The sequence below is a fragment of the Strigops habroptila genome, chromosome 5, assembly GCF_004027225.2.
Source record: "Strigops habroptila isolate Jane chromosome 5, bStrHab1.2.pri, whole genome shotgun sequence".
Lineage (NCBI taxonomy): Eukaryota > Metazoa > Chordata > Aves > Psittaciformes > Psittacidae > Strigops > Strigops habroptila.
The window spans coordinates 60,704,425-60,720,309 of record NC_044281.2 but is presented as its reverse complement, the minus strand read 5'-3'; the positions used below and the strand labels follow the sequence as shown (position 1 = coordinate 60,720,309).

The 15,885-nt window shown below is 45.4% G+C and overlaps 2 protein-coding genes across 6 annotated transcripts in view; one reads left to right on the top strand and one right to left on the bottom strand.

Moving 5' to 3' along the window:
• Window positions 1-15,885, bottom strand: part of LOC115608512 — a 43,422-nt gene that overhangs the window by 1,661 nt on the left and 25,876 nt on the right. For 3 of the 5 annotated variants that reach the window (XM_032919955.1, XM_032919954.1, XM_030487405.2), the window contains exon 8: window positions 9,261-12,051. In XM_032919955.1, the coding sequence (XP_032775846.1) occupies window positions 11,955-12,051 (97 nt within the window). In that variant the 3' untranslated portion in view covers window positions 9,261-11,954. Of the gene's footprint in view, window positions 1-9,260; window positions 12,052-15,885 lie in introns of those variants that run through there. The other 2 variants (XM_032919952.1, XM_032919953.1) reach the window with 2 other exon arrangements.
• ZP4 (zona pellucida glycoprotein 4) lies at window positions 206-6,017 on the top strand. Its single transcript, XM_030488087.1, has 12 exons — window positions 206-404; window positions 757-878; window positions 957-1,059; window positions 1,595-1,750; window positions 2,125-2,312; window positions 2,495-2,592; window positions 2,931-3,061; window positions 3,272-3,461; window positions 3,605-3,752; window positions 5,229-5,307; window positions 5,626-5,742; window positions 5,875-6,017. Exons 1-12 carry the CDS (start codon window positions 206-208, stop codon window positions 6,015-6,017), a joined length of 1,674 nt encoding a protein of 557 aa, XP_030343947.1.

Here is a 15,885-nt window from a genome sequence, read left to right as displayed (position 1 = left end):
AAGCTCAGTTCCTGCCCTGTGGTTTTCTTCAAAGAGTGCAAACAGACTGTGATGGGTTCAGAGCCAGGTGAGGGCAATGGAAGATGTTAAGCTGTAGGGCTGGGTCCACCTGGACAGTTAATGAACTTCTGATCCCAGCTGGCTCCACCATTTAAAAGGGCTAGGCTAAGAGCAGCTGCTTTGTGGTCCTTGGCAAGAGAGTAGGATGGGTGTTGTAGGGCAATTTGGGACTGCATTTGGAGCTATGCTCTTCTGGGGGTTTCTTGGTCTCCTGGCTCTGGCTATGGGAGCTCAGGGTAGTGTTTTTTCTGATCCCAGCCTGCTGGCTTGTGGTCAAGAAAGCCTGCAGCTCACCTTGCCTCCAGGCTGGGAAGGGAATTCTACCTTTGTGTTGACTAATTGGGGTAAGTGAGGATGTTGTCAAGAGGCTTTCTTACTGTTGTATCTTTATGCAGTGCAGAGGTATGCCTGGAATGAGGAGAAAGGGGAAGGTTTTAACGTGAAGTGTTGCCTAACAGCTTCAGTGCATCTTGTGTAGCCAGGGGGCTGTTTATATGACCCACCAGTCAAGGGTTTTGGTGGAGTGCTGTGCTTGGCTTTAGATAATCTTGGCTGCTGGGCATTCTCAAACACCCCTCCTGGTCCAGACCCTAATACTGGGTAGAGACTTGTTTCCTATGGAAAAACAGGGTCCACTACAGTCTTGCCTTCAGTGTAAGATGCCAAAGCCCCTGCTGCTGTCTCCTCTTTCCCTAGATGCTGAGGGGAAGGCACATGCTTTGCAGAATGATTCCAAGTGTGGGCTCCTGATATCTGGGACTTCAGATGGCTCCAGGGCAGTGATGGTCTCCTATACTGGCTGTTATGTCTTTGAATGGGTAAGTGACCTCAGGAGTTCTGCTGGCACCATGACTACTGCTGCTGGGGCTGTCCTGACTGGTGTGGCTCTCCTGCAGGATGGCAAGTACCTCATGCTGGTTGGGCTTGAAGAAACTGATGCTGCTGGACAAAAAGTTCTTCGTGAAGAGAAGCTGCTCAGGTGCCCTGTGGACCTTCCTGGTGAGACTCTGGCAGCCCCTTGGGAGACTCTGCTTGTATCTACGGCAGTGGCTGCCCTTCCTTTCAGATGGATATTCCTAGTCAGTCGGTGGGTGGGGAAAGGGGACTTGTTGTGCAGAAGACTCCCTGGAGGAGGATTTGGACGCAGGAGCCATCAACTTGCTGGGGATTTGTGCCTCCTTTGCAGGGCTAGCAGGTTAATGTTCCTTGTGTTTCCTAGCCGTAGTCTGAGTGTAAGTCCCTGCAAACTCAGGGATTGAGCCAGAGACTAGATACAACTATTTTCCTAGCTACCAGAGCTGATCCAGAACATTTTATCTTGACAGATCCCATGCAGTCTGATCTCCTGTACATGCATACAGGTCTCTTCTGAGCAGGCTTCCATGCCAGCTCCAGGCCATGTATTTGACTCTTATCCGAGCCTAACTTCCCTTGGCTTGTATGCTGAGCCACCAGGACACCTTCCACCAGTGTCCTCTGTGACTTTGTCCCTCACTCCTGAGCTTTAGCTACAAACTCCTGCTGTTTCTTCCAGCCCTGGATGCTCCAAGCAGCAGCGTCTGCTCTGCTGTCCTCAGCCAAGACCGGCTGCTGTGTGCTTCCTTGCCTGTCAGCCAAGGAGACTGTGAAGTGCGAGGCTGCTGCTATGACCCTAGGGACAGGGTGAAGCCTTGTTACTTTGGTAACACAGGTAAGTGTGAGCAACTGTTCTCCCCTCCTCCTGGAGGAACTGCAAACTGGGATTCCTCACTTCCCTGGCAGACCAGGATTATTGTGTACCAGTTCTGCAGGTGGCTTAGGGCTATGTTTTTGGCTGTGAAGAGTACTCCATCCTATTGAAGCATCCAGCTCTTTGATGTGTATTGCAACACACGTGGTTTAGGCCAGAATCGATGTTGCTCTTGGAGCTGGTTACGCTTGTCTTGCTGTACTTAGCACTTGCTTTGGGGGTGACAGGCAGGAGAACCTGCAGGACTTGCTGACCTTGTCCTTTCTGTGATGTTTGGGCCTCCTTTCCATCCCTTCTCTCCCTGAGCTCAAGACTGGTTATATCTTTTCCCCCAGTGACAGCTCATTGCACACCAGATGGCCATTTTTCCATTGCTGTCTCTCGGGATGTGACCCTGCCACCTGTTATCCTGGACTCTGTGCAACTGGCCAGTGGACACAGTACTGGCTGTGTCCCTGTTGTGAAAAACAATATGTTTGTTGTGTACCAGTTCCCACTCTCTGCCTGTGGCACCACTTTTCAGGTAAGAGCTGCAGCTATCACCAGGCTGGAACAGCAGGAGCTTGCAGACCTGGAACAACCTGATGTGGCATTAGCTACTTGGTGGGCATCTTGCAGGCTTCCAGAGGCCAAATGCTGTTCTTCAGCCCGGTGTTAATCTGGCTTGACTTTACTGCGGTGACAGTGCCTGGTCTGTCCTTCCAGGTGACTGGAGACCAGGTCATATATGAGAATGAGTTGGTGGCATCCAGGGATATGAAGACTGGGAGCCTTGGCTCTGTCACTAGGGATAGCACTTTCAGGTAGTACCCTGGGACTGGTATTGCTGGGTGCTGTTGTGTTCAATGTCACTAGAGAAATTTCTACTTGTCTTAAGCTCTGAATTCACAACAGAGCGCTAGAGTAGGCTAAGGACTTGTATGTCCCTAATTGGTGAGAATAAAGCTGGTGCTGATCAGTGATGCTCCACAGACTCAAATCTGAACTCTGAAGAGAATTTCAAGCATGTGTTAAAAGGATGTGTGGGATGAAAGATTGGGGATATGACTAAATAAAGCAGCTATTTCTTTGCTGTCTTGAAGAAAAGAAAGGTCACTGATATCTCCTATCTGCTTCATTTGAGGTTTTACTGTCCCACCAGGTTACATGTCCGCTGTAGTTACTCCACCATTGGGAGCTTCATTCCCTTGAGTGTTCAGGTCTTCACATTGCCACCACTCCCTGCTGTGTCCCAGCCGGGTCCTCTGTCCTTGGAGCTGCGTGTTGCCTCAGGTGTGAGAGGTTTGCAGGACATGCTCAAGCCTCCTGGTGCAGATCTCTGGTCTTTGCTGAGAAATAAGGGAGTATTTGGTGGGTGAATCCAGCACTGCTTCTTCCCTGCCTTAGTGGGAACTTCTTGACATGGCTATAAAGGATGCTCTCAGGCTGTCTCTTTCTGTTTGTTACTGCTCTAAAATGGCTGTTGGTTTTCTTCTGTCCCAGATGGAAGCTATACTTCCTACTATACTGACAGTGATTATCCTGTTGTGAAGACTCTGAGAGACCCTGTTTATGCAGAAGTCAAGGTCCTTCAGAGGACAGACCCAGGCCTGATTTTAGTCCTGCACCACTGCTGGGCCACGCCAAGTGTCAGTCCCCAGCAACAGCTGCAGTGGCCTGTTTTGGTGGATGGGTAAGTGACTTTAATATGTAATAATTATGTTTAATATTATATTTAATATATTATTTTAATTTAATATATAATAATATAATAGCTTTGCAAGTAAATAGGCTCAGGCGAATGACTTGCACTTTTTTTTACTGCTGGCTTCTTAGGTGCCCTTATGCAGGGGACAACTATCAGACACAGCTGGTGCCTCTGAGTCTTGCCTCAGGACTGCTGTTCCCTTCTCATTACCAGCGTTTCACCCTCTACACATTCACCTTTGTGGGCTCCACTTCTCAAGAGATGCTCTCCGGGCTGGTAAGATCCTGTCCTGGCTGCCTAGCTTCCTACTGAAGACAGTAACGTGAGCAATAAGAACTACTTCATAACTATGAGACTCTGGGCCTTCCTGGGAGGAAGGGGCCCAGAGACTAAGAAATTCCCCTTCTGAAACAGGAGGAGAGAGGTTGATGCAAGAAACTCTTAATTTTCTGAGATGAATGTGGTAGAGCTAAGATGCGTCACTGGAGAGGTGTGTCAGAAAATGGGACTGAAAGGGTGGGTGGTCTTAAGCAAGGGCTAGCTTGCTGCCTAAGCTTATCTGTTGAACTAGCTTAGGGTGTGTGTTCTAATCGATATGCTAATCAATATTCTATAAACTAAACTTATTGGACAAAATTACTTGGAAATAGCTTTTGGTACCCGAGAAACATCTGGGCTCTTAATCTCATGGGCTTCTGAGCACTTAAGTCATATGAAGTTCACCATGCCTTGCACTGTTAGCTCAGTGCTCCTGCGATCGATTAATACTCAAAACTAGGCCCAGCCGTACATAGTGGTCACAGTGTAGTGGTGCTTAGACAGCCGTGTCCCAAGTGTCAGAAGTGCTGTAACGCCAGATGTGACTGAGTTAGAAGGTGCAGGCTGAAGGTATTGAAGTTGCTCTGCCCAGGCAGCAGAGGGCTCCAAGGCTTCACAGAGCCCGTATGTGAAGCAAGCCCAAGCAATCTTTCTGCTTTCTCTTCCGTAGCCAGGTGCACTGGGTCTGGCTGGAATGGTGTTAACTTTACTCATAGCAACCTATAGGGTGCTGTGGTTTTTGACTTTGTGGCTAAAACAGTGTTGATAGCTAGAACACTAATGTGTGAATTGCTGAATAATGCTTGTACAGCGTCTAGATTTTTTTTCTTCTGGTTCTGCTGTCTCTGTCACAACTACACTGTGGCCGCTGCTATGTACAGCTGGGACCAGTTTTGAGTATTAATTGATCACAGAAGCACTGTGCAAACAGTACAAGGCATGGTGAACTTCATACGACTTAACCCCAAGTGAGTAGGCATGGGGTAGGCTAGAAGTTGGAAGCAGCACAGCTGGGACTGCAGACCCAATTGGCCAAATGGATATTCCATGTTGTATAATGTCATTCTTGGCAATAAACACTGGAGGGTTTTGCCTTCCAAGGTAGCTGCTGCTCAGACTGGCTAGGCATCAGTCAGCTTACGGGAGGGGAGTGGGTGATTTGCCTTTGCATCACTTGTGCTTTGGTTTTGTTATTTCCCCTCTCCTTCACTTTTTAAACTGTCTTTAGCTCTTGATAAAGATAAGGGATAATAATGAGAGAAAGATAAGAGATAAAGAAGTTTTTGCTTGCTTTTGTTTTTAATATTCTCTTCTCACCCAGCTGGGACAGGGTAGGGGGAGTGAGGTTGTGTGGGTGCTTAGCTGCTGACCAGGTTCCACCAACTGCCTACAGATGCTGGCTGGGTGATTTCAGGCTGTGTTCATTCTTTCTAGGTGTACCTGCACTGCAGTGCTTCAGTGTGCCACAGATCTATACAGGAGTCCTGCACCACCACTTGTCCTGCTAGAGCCAGTAAGTGTCCCAGCCTTCCTGCTTCTCACCCAAAGGGGCAATAAGGGTCTAACCTCCAGGCTAGGGTATAGGACATGTAGTTTATGGATTAGTTCTCTTGAGCCATGGACAACTTGAAAGGCCTTTCCTACTCCTTTCCCCTGAGGAAAGGCCCTTGCCAAAAAGCCAGAGGTCTTCAGAGGCTCTTAATTCTGTGTTGACTTGAATAAAAGCTTGGCCTTCAGAGCTTTTTTTGTGTTGAGAAGCCAGCCTGTACAAATTTTGCTGACCTTCAGGGCTACGTATCTTCTCATCTAAAACCTTCATATTTTTCTGTAGGGGGTAAAAGGAGTGCTGAGCATCCTCTTCAGGATGGTGCCTCCCATGTCTCCAGCAAAGGCCCTGTGATTTTCCTCCAGGATGAGCTAAGATGGGACGTGGCCAAGGATGGCCTTGGTAAGTGTGCCAGCCCAACACAGCCAGGCTGGGGAAGGGGCTGCTCTAAGTCTTTCCCACAGAAAGACTGAGCTTGAGGCATCCCTGTGCCTCTCTGGGAGAGTGTTACCTGGAGCCTTTCTCTCCCCACAGGAGCAGCTGTGAATGCTGCAGCCCCCTGGGCTCTGGGGTTTACTGCTGTGACAACTGGGGCAGCTCTGTGCATGGTGCTTGTGGCTGCTGTGCTGTGGTGCAGGAAGGGGTCTGTAACACATGAAATCAGTGTACTGCAATAAAGCAGCTGTAAAACTCTGGCACAGAGCCACATATAGGAGTGTTTCTTGGAGACCCTGGCTGAAAGCCTCTGTTTGCAAGACAAAAACTCTCCTGATGGCTGAGAACTTTCCAAATGCTCTTTCTCTGAATAGGTCTCACTTTCTGGCTATTTACTGTGTTCTGGGGCTAGTGTTGACTGCCCGCTGCTGTCGAGAGGGAGCCTTTGTAATGACCAGGGCAGCTGGGAAGCTGAAAATTGAGACAGGAGTACTGCTGGGTGCTGTCTGCATTTGTGTCAGTGGATAAGGTGGCCTTCCAAAGTCCTTGCCTTGGCTCCTCTCAAACACTGCTTAGAAGTGCAGCAGAACTAGCCCAAAGCAAATCTTGCAGCTGCTTCTCCTTTGGGGATGCAGAGCTGGCATTTCACTGTGCAGACGAGCTGGGAATTGCCTGCTTGCCCTTGAGCTCGCTAGGTAAGTCAAGGTTGTGCTCATGTGGTGTGAGACTTGGAGGCAGGGATGGTGAAGCACTACACAAATGGGCCTTTCTAATGATGTTATATGTGAACCTGTCTCTTTCTCTGGAAACGAAAAAGGGCACCCTCTGGAGGATGAGAACAAGGAAACTTCATTCCAACTGGAAAAAATAGCAAAGGGCCGAGGTGGTTTGAACCTCAGCAAAAAATTCAAATTTTATTTAAACATTAATTTTAAACTTTAATGTGAAAGCAGTCTTCAAAGCTTTTGGATTAAAGCTAATTTGACACCACCGTTGGCATAACAGTGGCACAGACCTACTTTTTTGAGATGAGAAATAAAACTTGTTCTGAGCATCAGGAGCAGTTCAGTGCTGTGGGGTCAGTCACAGCAGCTGAGCAGGGTCATTCTCAGCTTCCTGAGGTCTTGGAGCAAAGACAGTCCAGCAAACCTCTCCAGATGGTGGAGTAGGAAAGTGGCTCCACCACCCTGTTTCCTGCCCAGGCTGGGGGAGCTCTGGTGCTTGCACTCACACTGAGATCCCCTTAGAGCTGATGGGGTAGTTCTTGAGCAAGTACATTAGAGGAAGAAAAAAATATTTTTCTCTTCCCTCCCCCACCGTCCCTTTATTAGAAATTATTAGCCTCCCCCCCTTCAGATTTTATTAGAAATTTCTCCCTGTTAAAAGACAGGGGAGTAGTCTTATTCATACTGCTCAGGGGCCTTTAAAGGGAAAAAGCCATTCTTGTATACATGGAAGCAAAGAACTGAACAGTATCTTGCTTGAGATATCTTTCTATGTAATTGGCCACTGCCAATACTGCAGCTGGGAAGTGTTAACAGGTGGTGGGAACTACTTTAATTCCTTTCTTACTCCAGCAAGATTATTTTTTTTTTTTGGAATCATCTTACAGTGTTTTTATTTTTCTAGCAGAACTGCTCTTCCTTGCTACTTCCAGGATAACCAGTGCTCTTAAGTCCTGCATGTTTTTAAAATCTAATCAGAAGATAAGACTGCTCCAAGTTGTATCGTGGGAGGGTGAATGAGATCACAGGCTAGGGAAATCATCATCTGGAGACAGGTCAAACAGCCTCCTCCTTTAAGGAGTGTCTCTGGCAACTAAATGGCCTTGGTACAGGTAGAGATCTGTCTGGGAAAGCAGAGTGTAAACTCCTAATGTGCCTTATGACAAGTCTTTAGCAGCTGTCTGTAATGTTAATTAACTGGGCAATTAGAGTAATATAGACCACACCTTTCCAGTACATCAGGCAGGGTGCTTGGTACTGCTTTTAGCTGTGTGTGCTAGCCAAGATCTAAATGCCTTTCTGGTTGCTGCTGGAGTCTTCCCATGCCCCAGTAAGGTAGACAAAAGTACTTGCTTAGAGAGCTCAGGTGCCTGTGTGGAGGCTGAAGGGGCTAGGAGAGCAAAGTCCCTGCGCAGCTGCTCCCTGCTGCCTGCCATGGGGCTGCTGAACCATCCCAAAGCAACAGGGAGCTCTGGGCACATAGTCTCTGAGGATCAGGTAGATTCCCCTGCAGAGCTGGATCTTGTTGTAATGGTCCTGTTGCTGAGTGCAGGGTGCATGCAGTGATAAGCGGAAGTGAGTGAGCGTAGGAGTGAACTTAATTCTCTTAGCCATTCCAGGAAGTCTTCTGTGCTTATGGCTTGCAATTTAGTAGCTAGCAGGAGGGGAAGGGCATAAGCAGAAGTGGGATAAGGTGTGTGAAGCACTGGTAGAGGGTGAAAACTAGGCAACACAGAAGTTTCACCCTCTGGTGTGTTGTCCCTCTCTTCCCAGCCCGTTCTTCTCTACTAGGGTGTTAGGAGCTTTCATGGCTCTGTTCTGCAACTTTCTCTCCTGCAAAAGTTTGGCTGGTTGCTTTTGGTTGTGGGTTTTGTGGTTTGGGGTTTGTGTGGTTTTTTTTTGGTTTTTTTTTTTTTTTGGTGGTGGTGTGGGGTTTTGTGGTTTGTGTTTTTTTTTTTTTTTTTTTTTTCGTGTGTTTACTTGGGTTTTTTGTCTTTTGGTGTGTGTGTGTGTGTGTGTTTTTTTTTTTTTTTTTTTTTCTTCTACCTCCACAGGTGGATTTCTGTCCTTGGCCTTTACTTTCTTTAGTTGAGTCTCATTGACTTTTCTCTAGATTGACTTAACTGTATGTGACTTCTTGTGTCAGCACACCCTTCATCTTCACTCTACATTACCTGGTTATACAGCTGAACTAAAGGTGGTGTTTGCTGTAGCCATTGGCCTTGGCTCCCACAGATGAAGGAAAGCTGATCTGTCCAGGAGGGTGCTGTAGGCTGTGAATGAAGGAAGCTGAGGAAAAACAGCCCTGAGGCCAGCCAGCACCTCTCAGCTGAGGCTGTTGTGTGGTGCTGCTAATGAAACCAGAGTTTCAGAACAAATCCCTGATGCTGAGCATCAGCATGCTTTGTCCCCAGTGCCTTCACCCTTTCCTCTGGAAGTGGTGTGTGCTGCCCTGCTGCGTCTGCCTGCTCTGTGGCTTTAGAAGCAAAGCCTAGCACTAGCACTTAATCTAGGGCTGCTCAAACTGAATTTCCATACTTGGCCATATCTGAATTTTCCAAAGGCTCTCTGTGCTGTCTGGGTCTTTGAGAACAGCACCAGCCTCAAAAGAACAACCTTGCTGCTTTTCCAAAGCTAAAGCTCTTTAAAAGTGTGGAAGTAACAGTTCCTTTCTTGCCCAGCTGTGCTCACCTGAAACTTTAAATGTGTGGCAGCTGCTGTGCTGCCATCCAGGGATTCATTAATATCTGAAAACAATTATTGTAGTGATGCTTTTATTAAATTTTTTATGCTTGTATTACAATGCATTCTGTAATGGAGAACTATACAGTATGTTACATGTTATAAATATATTTATTTCTGAAAATACATGAATATATTTCATATAATGCTATAGTAAAAAAGAGTGCTAGTTCATTTTAGTAAAAATAAAAAACAAAATAGACTTATAATGTGAATGGTGGTGGCTGGAAATAGCAGTTCATGGTGCTACATCTTAGAACACTTAAAATTCAGTTTGCACTGATTCACATTCCTTACAGACTCTGTAAAGCTGGAGGGATAATGGAGGGTATAAGTTAATGGAGGATTTTAGTCCCCTGTATTTATGGAGATATACAGACTATTCACAGAATAATCAAGTTATGAATCCTTCTAGCTTTGGATGAAGCTAGCAAGATACACAGTGAACAAGTCCTGCAGCAGCTACAACTGAAGTATTAAACGCAGCACGTATTTTAGGTAGCACAGACCTTTTGGATTTTTTAATTAGGTGGGTGGTTTTTGGTTTGGTTGGGTTTGGGTTTTTTTGGGGCTGTTGGTTGGTGGGGGGGTTGTTTTATTTTTGTTGTTGTTCGGGGGGTATTTTTTGAGGTGCTAAGTAACAACCCTTCTGCTATTTGAAACACCAAGCCTGGCCTGCTGCCTGGATGTGTGGCTGGAGAGCTCTGAATCTCAGAAGAGATCCTGCTCAGGTTTGGCAGACTTTTAGGGCTCCAGCTGATCCCAGTAGGCAAGGGGGAAGCATGTGTTACTGAAAGGCTAAGCCTGCTGAAGTTGATCCATTCCTGCCAGCTTCTCAAATCTTGGTTCCCAGGCAAGTTTGGGTTAGGAAAGGATTTTCAAAGAGCAATTGCTTGACTTCCAGTTACATTGTAATTTAAGGGGTAGAATACTCTATTTACAAGAGGCAAAGTTGGTTTATTTAAATCTTTGCTCTATGTGCATTAATTATTGTGCTAATACCAGTACGAGCTGGTGTGCAGAGACCACTGCAACCATGGGACCTTCAGAAGCATGCACTATCTGCTCATTGAGTCTGGAATCAGTGGGCACGGGGCTATAAGGCAGTCACCAAACATGGCCACAGTGTTACATGATTGCTAGCAGGGCCCTAAAGACCAGCAACTTGTAAAGGATGCCTGTATTTTAATAACTCTTCCTTGCAGCTCTGTGCTCCCTCTTGCCTCTCTCCAGTAGAGAGAGCATAGACTGAGCCATTTGACAAAATGACTACCCTACCTGCACAGCCAGAGGACTTAACATGTAATTTAAAAGTAGGAATTCAAGCCTGGTTCCCTCCCCCCAAAAAAACTGATAGCATAAGAGCTGGGCTGCCTGGTGAAACTGAGGTATTGCCTCAGATGAACCCTCTGGCCTCTTTAAAGGCTAATTCCCACAGTGCTCCTCAGTCTGGTCTCTTCAATGAACCTGCATGATGCCTGTAGGGCAGCACTGTATTTGAGGGGCCTCTGTAGAAAGAGCAGGCTTGCAGGATTAGAAGCTAGTGGTGGATTCAGGAATGGCCTTGTAGGAAGTCTTGGCTTTACAGACTTGGTTTTCCTGTTAGATTCCAGTAAAATGGCACAGCTGGTCAGATGCTGCTCTGAAGGGAGGAGCGGCGTTGGGGACACACAGAGACTGCCACTCAGCCCACCCCGAGAGGAAGCTGTCCTTCCAACAGGCACTTCTGCACTGGGCAATGAGTCCCTGGCACCCTTCTACATGCTGCTGTGTCCCATAAAGCTTAAATTTATTTCAGCTGGAGAAGGTCTCCAGAAAGCAATGATAATTTAAAAGCTTCAATGTTTCAAGTAATGGTGTTCCTGACCCAGAGAGGAGGAGGAAGAATTTCCAAATCTCTATTGTTTACATTGCCAAGATGCTAACAATAATTTTCATCTGTGGCTTGACTTTTCTGAGTATATTTCAGATTTGGGAGCAAAGCTGTACATAGCTGAGCACAGAAAGGTCCGTGCACCCTTCTCTACTTCCCCCTTCTCTCTTTCCCTTCCAATGCTCAAATCGGGGTTGCTCTGTTGACAACTACAGGATGCAGGTTGCACAAAGTAACCGTGGGGTTCTTGGGTTTGTGTCCACTGGTGTTCCCATTTTGCCTTTCTGAAACAGAAACATCCAGTGAATATGAGAGACTAGAAAGTTTCTCTGTATTTAACCCATGGGCTGAGTTGGGAAGACGGAAGATGAGGCTGAGCCTGGTTCTCTTTTAGTCTTGATTATGGGCAAATTATCTCTTTCCCAAGACACCTGGTTGGCTTATTATTTGGGAGTCTTTTAACTGACTGCAGATAGAAGAATTTGCTGCTGTACTTCTTACAAAAAGACTGCATGATGTAGCCTGTATGACTACGGATACCTTTAAATTGTGTTTTGTGTTTGGTTTTGGTTGTTTGGGTTTGTTTGTTTGTTTTTTTTTTTTCCAAAGGGTGACTATTAAAATGAAGGTATATGGGCCAATCCTCAGCTGGCATGAATCCATATAATTTGAACTTCAAAAATCTGACATGTTTTTGCCCTTTCATGTTGGAGTGTGTCTGGATGAAGGAACAGGACTGTCTCATTTCTGTGCTGAGAAGAGGCAAAAAAACCCCTCCACCCCACAAAGAAACGCATGCTGCTTTACTTATTTTACCTTGTTCTATTTAGCTCAGGTTATCAGAAAGGCCATATGTTTTCATTCTTTGTATTTTGCCCCAGAATGATCATGGAGTTCCTCTCAGTTTTCCTCAGCTCTGAAGACATAATATCTGGCCTTAGAAAGGGAAAAATACAATTAAAATTGACAGCAGTCAGAACACATGGCTGTGGTTTTAGCATTAATATGCTGTGCATATATACTCGACATCCAAGCTGCACCCAAAGCAGCTTCCCCCCCTCCAGTTTAAAGTTCCAAAGCAGACACTGTCCAAATATTTGTGGCAGCATCCAAAAGAAAAAAAAAAAGAGCTACAAAATGCAGCACTTGGCATGGAGTCGCAATGTAATGGATGGACACAAACATCAGTTTGTTGACAGCAACCAGTATTTTCTGCCTAGCTGGAAGTGAAGGGGAGAGACTGGTGGATGAATGTCACAGCGAAGTTAAAAACTCTGGCCTGAAGTAGTAAGTAGGAAAAGAGGCATTTTGAAGAACAACAGTAAGCTGGCTGCTGCAGACTGTCTCCAACTTATTTTTTTGTTCATTATTTATTACATATGATTGAAATAAGTGTAATGCATCCTATTTGGTTGTAATGGTTTAGTTAGCTCAGCCCTCTGGGAGCTATGGAAGATAAACCTCTTGGAACACTTTTTAAAAATAACTGCTGTTTAATAAAGAAAAGCTGTAGTTTTGGGGTTCTTTTTAAATTCAATATTTCAAAGCTATTTACAGAAAATAAATAGCTCATAGCTATTTATTTAAAATAACAGTAACATCTATTTGCTTCAAATCCTTAATTTTAAAAATTTTCAACTCAAAATCCTGACTGATGTGGTGCAGACTTTTTATTTTGCCAGCTACAAGTTTGTTTTCTTTTTGGCCTAAATGTTGTACGATCTTTGTCTTGTTCAGCTTTTAATTCTTTTTCAATGGAATTGTCAAATGTCTGCCTTGATGTTATTCTTTAATTCTTTGGCTGCTTCACAACCCTGAGGGCAGAGATCTCTTGGTAGTAATTTCCCATGTGAAGAGCAGTGTTTGGACCCAGATATGAGGCTCTAGGGCCCTTTTCAGCCTTTGCTATACAATAATGAAGATGGGAATTGTCATGTTAGAACTGCACTGTCCTTCCTAACTTACTTTACCCTAACCACGAAGTAGTCATCATACAGCAGCAAGCTTTTGGTGGCTGTCAAACTGAAACTAGCATCCTTACCATGAAAGATATCGTAATTTGAGGTTAGCTCATTCCCACGCAGCTTGCATTAAAACTGCAACTCCCACAGATACAAAAGTAGGTGTGTCTGCACTGGAATGCCACCCTGGGATTGCCCAAAGCTTCCCAAATTAGATCCTGCCCTGGAAAAGGGTTGGGATAGCATCAGAAAAGCTCCTGAGCACAATTACTTTCATTGAGATAGCTGCCCTCTCTATTTCTGCCAGGGCTGGAACAACTGCTGGGCCAGTCTGCTTCCTAGCAGCAGTAACGGCAAGCAGCGGAAGACTCTATGTCTCTCTGTTTGTCCTCAAAGAGAGCTCGGAAAGTAAGGAAAAATTATATGAAAGTGTTAATTTGCTCCTCCTTGACCCTGGATTTTTGGGATTGTAACACCATTCTAGCCAGAGCCAACTTCACACATTTTATAATGTCAGATGGAGTGGCAACGTACAGGCGATAACTTGATCAAGGTAGGCTCCTGCAGAATTTTCAGCCCAGCTTTCACATGTCAGGCTAGATTCTCTGCTTACTGTTCAAAGCAGCATCAGGTTGTAATTGTTTAACAAGGGCAAGTATTTGAGCAGATGATCCGTTATCATTATTAAACTAGTCACAGTGGAAGGGCAACAAGTTCTTATCTTGGGGGTCATTTGAGCTAGAAGTAATTCCTTGCTCTTTGTGGAGGGATCATTCTGCAATGATTTGGGGAAGAAATCTACTTTTCCTCCTATAGGTCAGATCCAGGTCCATGTGCTGCTTAAGTTCATAACACTATGATCAAGTCATTCATCAGCCTGTTCTGGCCCTTTGCACAAATGTTGCTTTGCAGGAGTAAATGTACTAGCAGGAAAAGAAAAATGAAATGAAAACCTGAGCCTGTTTAGAACAATATATGACAAACCACTGAGTCCTGTGCCAGTATGTTTACCTTGGCAGGCCCCCCTCTCTTCTGCTGGAAGAACCAAGTTCTCTCTATTATAAGAATTCTTTTGTGGATGTTTAAAGAGGGAAAAAAAAAAAGAAAACAAAACAACTGCCCTGAGCAGATCATTCATCATACGCAGAGTGGGAGCATGAAAGGGGATTTGCTTTGACCTAGTTATAAAAACAAAAACAAAGAACCTTTCTCTAATTGCCCAAATGACTGGGTGTCAAAAGCAACAAATAGAATCATAGAATAGCTTGGGTTGGAAGGCACCTCTCTGCTTCCTTCAGAGCTGTATGGTAATACAGGGCACCAGGCTCCAACCTGTTTCCAGTGCAACACTTTGGGAGATGTATCTGAGACCAAGGAAGCCTGGGTAAGCAAAAGCCAGCCAGTTCCATATGCCTGCATGCACAAACAGAACTGGGAGCCAGGACAAACATGTTTCACAAATTATAACAGACAGTGGCTTTAAATGCTGAGAGTATCAGGGCTTCAACGTTTGCTTTGTCAAGAGCTGCAGACAAGAAAGACTTTCTTGCTTTGCCATTCTGCTGTAGGAAGGGCCTTGCTCTTTCTCCAGCAGCATTTGAAGGCCTGTCATCGATCTACTAAGCCTAACTTTTTATTTCAAAGGAGCTGAGGGCCACTACATATCCAAAATGCCATAGGAGCAAGGTGTCTATCTTTTTCAGGCACCGCTGAAAAGCCCAGTGTGCATTGCTGTTGCAGGGTGTGCGGTAAAAAGGGCAAGACCACATGCAGATACAGCTGGGGAATAAGAGGTAGAAAGCAGGAGAAGAGGCAATGAAGGAAGGTAAGGGGCATGAGTAGCGGCAAGGGTTCTATGTAGATATATGGGAGAAGAAAGTTTTTAGCTTGTGCTAAAGAAGAAAAGAGAAGGCCATTTGTCAGCTATGGAAAGCAGCCTGGAAAAATCAGTGTATGAGATATCTGGGGCTGTCCAGTTACAGTCAGGTGAAAAAAATCATCCACTTGGCACCTTGTTATACAGCATTTCCACGGCAGTAGTAGTTGTCCAGTATACACGTGAAAGTAGTAAAAGCTATTTCTGTTACGAGCTGTTGGGCTGACCCTTCACTGGAGTCAGCCCAATGAAGCTGAGGACCTAGCCTGCAATTCTCAGTGTCCTCAGTGCTGCAGAGAAAGGGCCAAATGGGAGATTAGAGAGACATGACTTTTCTGAAACTCAAATAGAATAGTTTCTGAAACTCAAACTTCCCTCTAAACCTGGTTCTATTCAGGTTTAGAGGGAAGGTTCCCAAGAGTTTGTGTTTTTACCCCAGCTGGTTCACCATCTAAGATTGAACTGTTTGATCTCTTTCTGCTTTGTGTTTCTTTCAGTTTCCCAAACAATAGGAGGAAGCTTGCCTGTTTTGTGTGCTTGGGCCCCAACCAAGCTTTTCCCAGCTGGAAAAATCACTCCATGAACTACAGAGGATTTTTTTTCCAGCTGTAATTACGAGATTCCCAGTTCCCTTATGCATTTTTTAAGGTAGGTACAGGCTAAGGGGAACAATGGGACATTCCTGAGTGCTTAAACAACTGCTGTTCCCCCACGACCACCCCCTCCAAAACCTGAGGAGGGCTTAAGCACATTTGAGCTGTTCTGCTTAAGGTTACCGAGACCTCAGCTGAAAAAACACAGGGAGGTACGCAGTTCCATGTAATGCTCCTGCTTTGGTGAGTAAGATACCCAGACTCTTCCTGTTACCTGATTATGCACACAAACAACCCAAATTCACCAGACCAGCTGGGAGAACTTGGCAAACGCACAGGG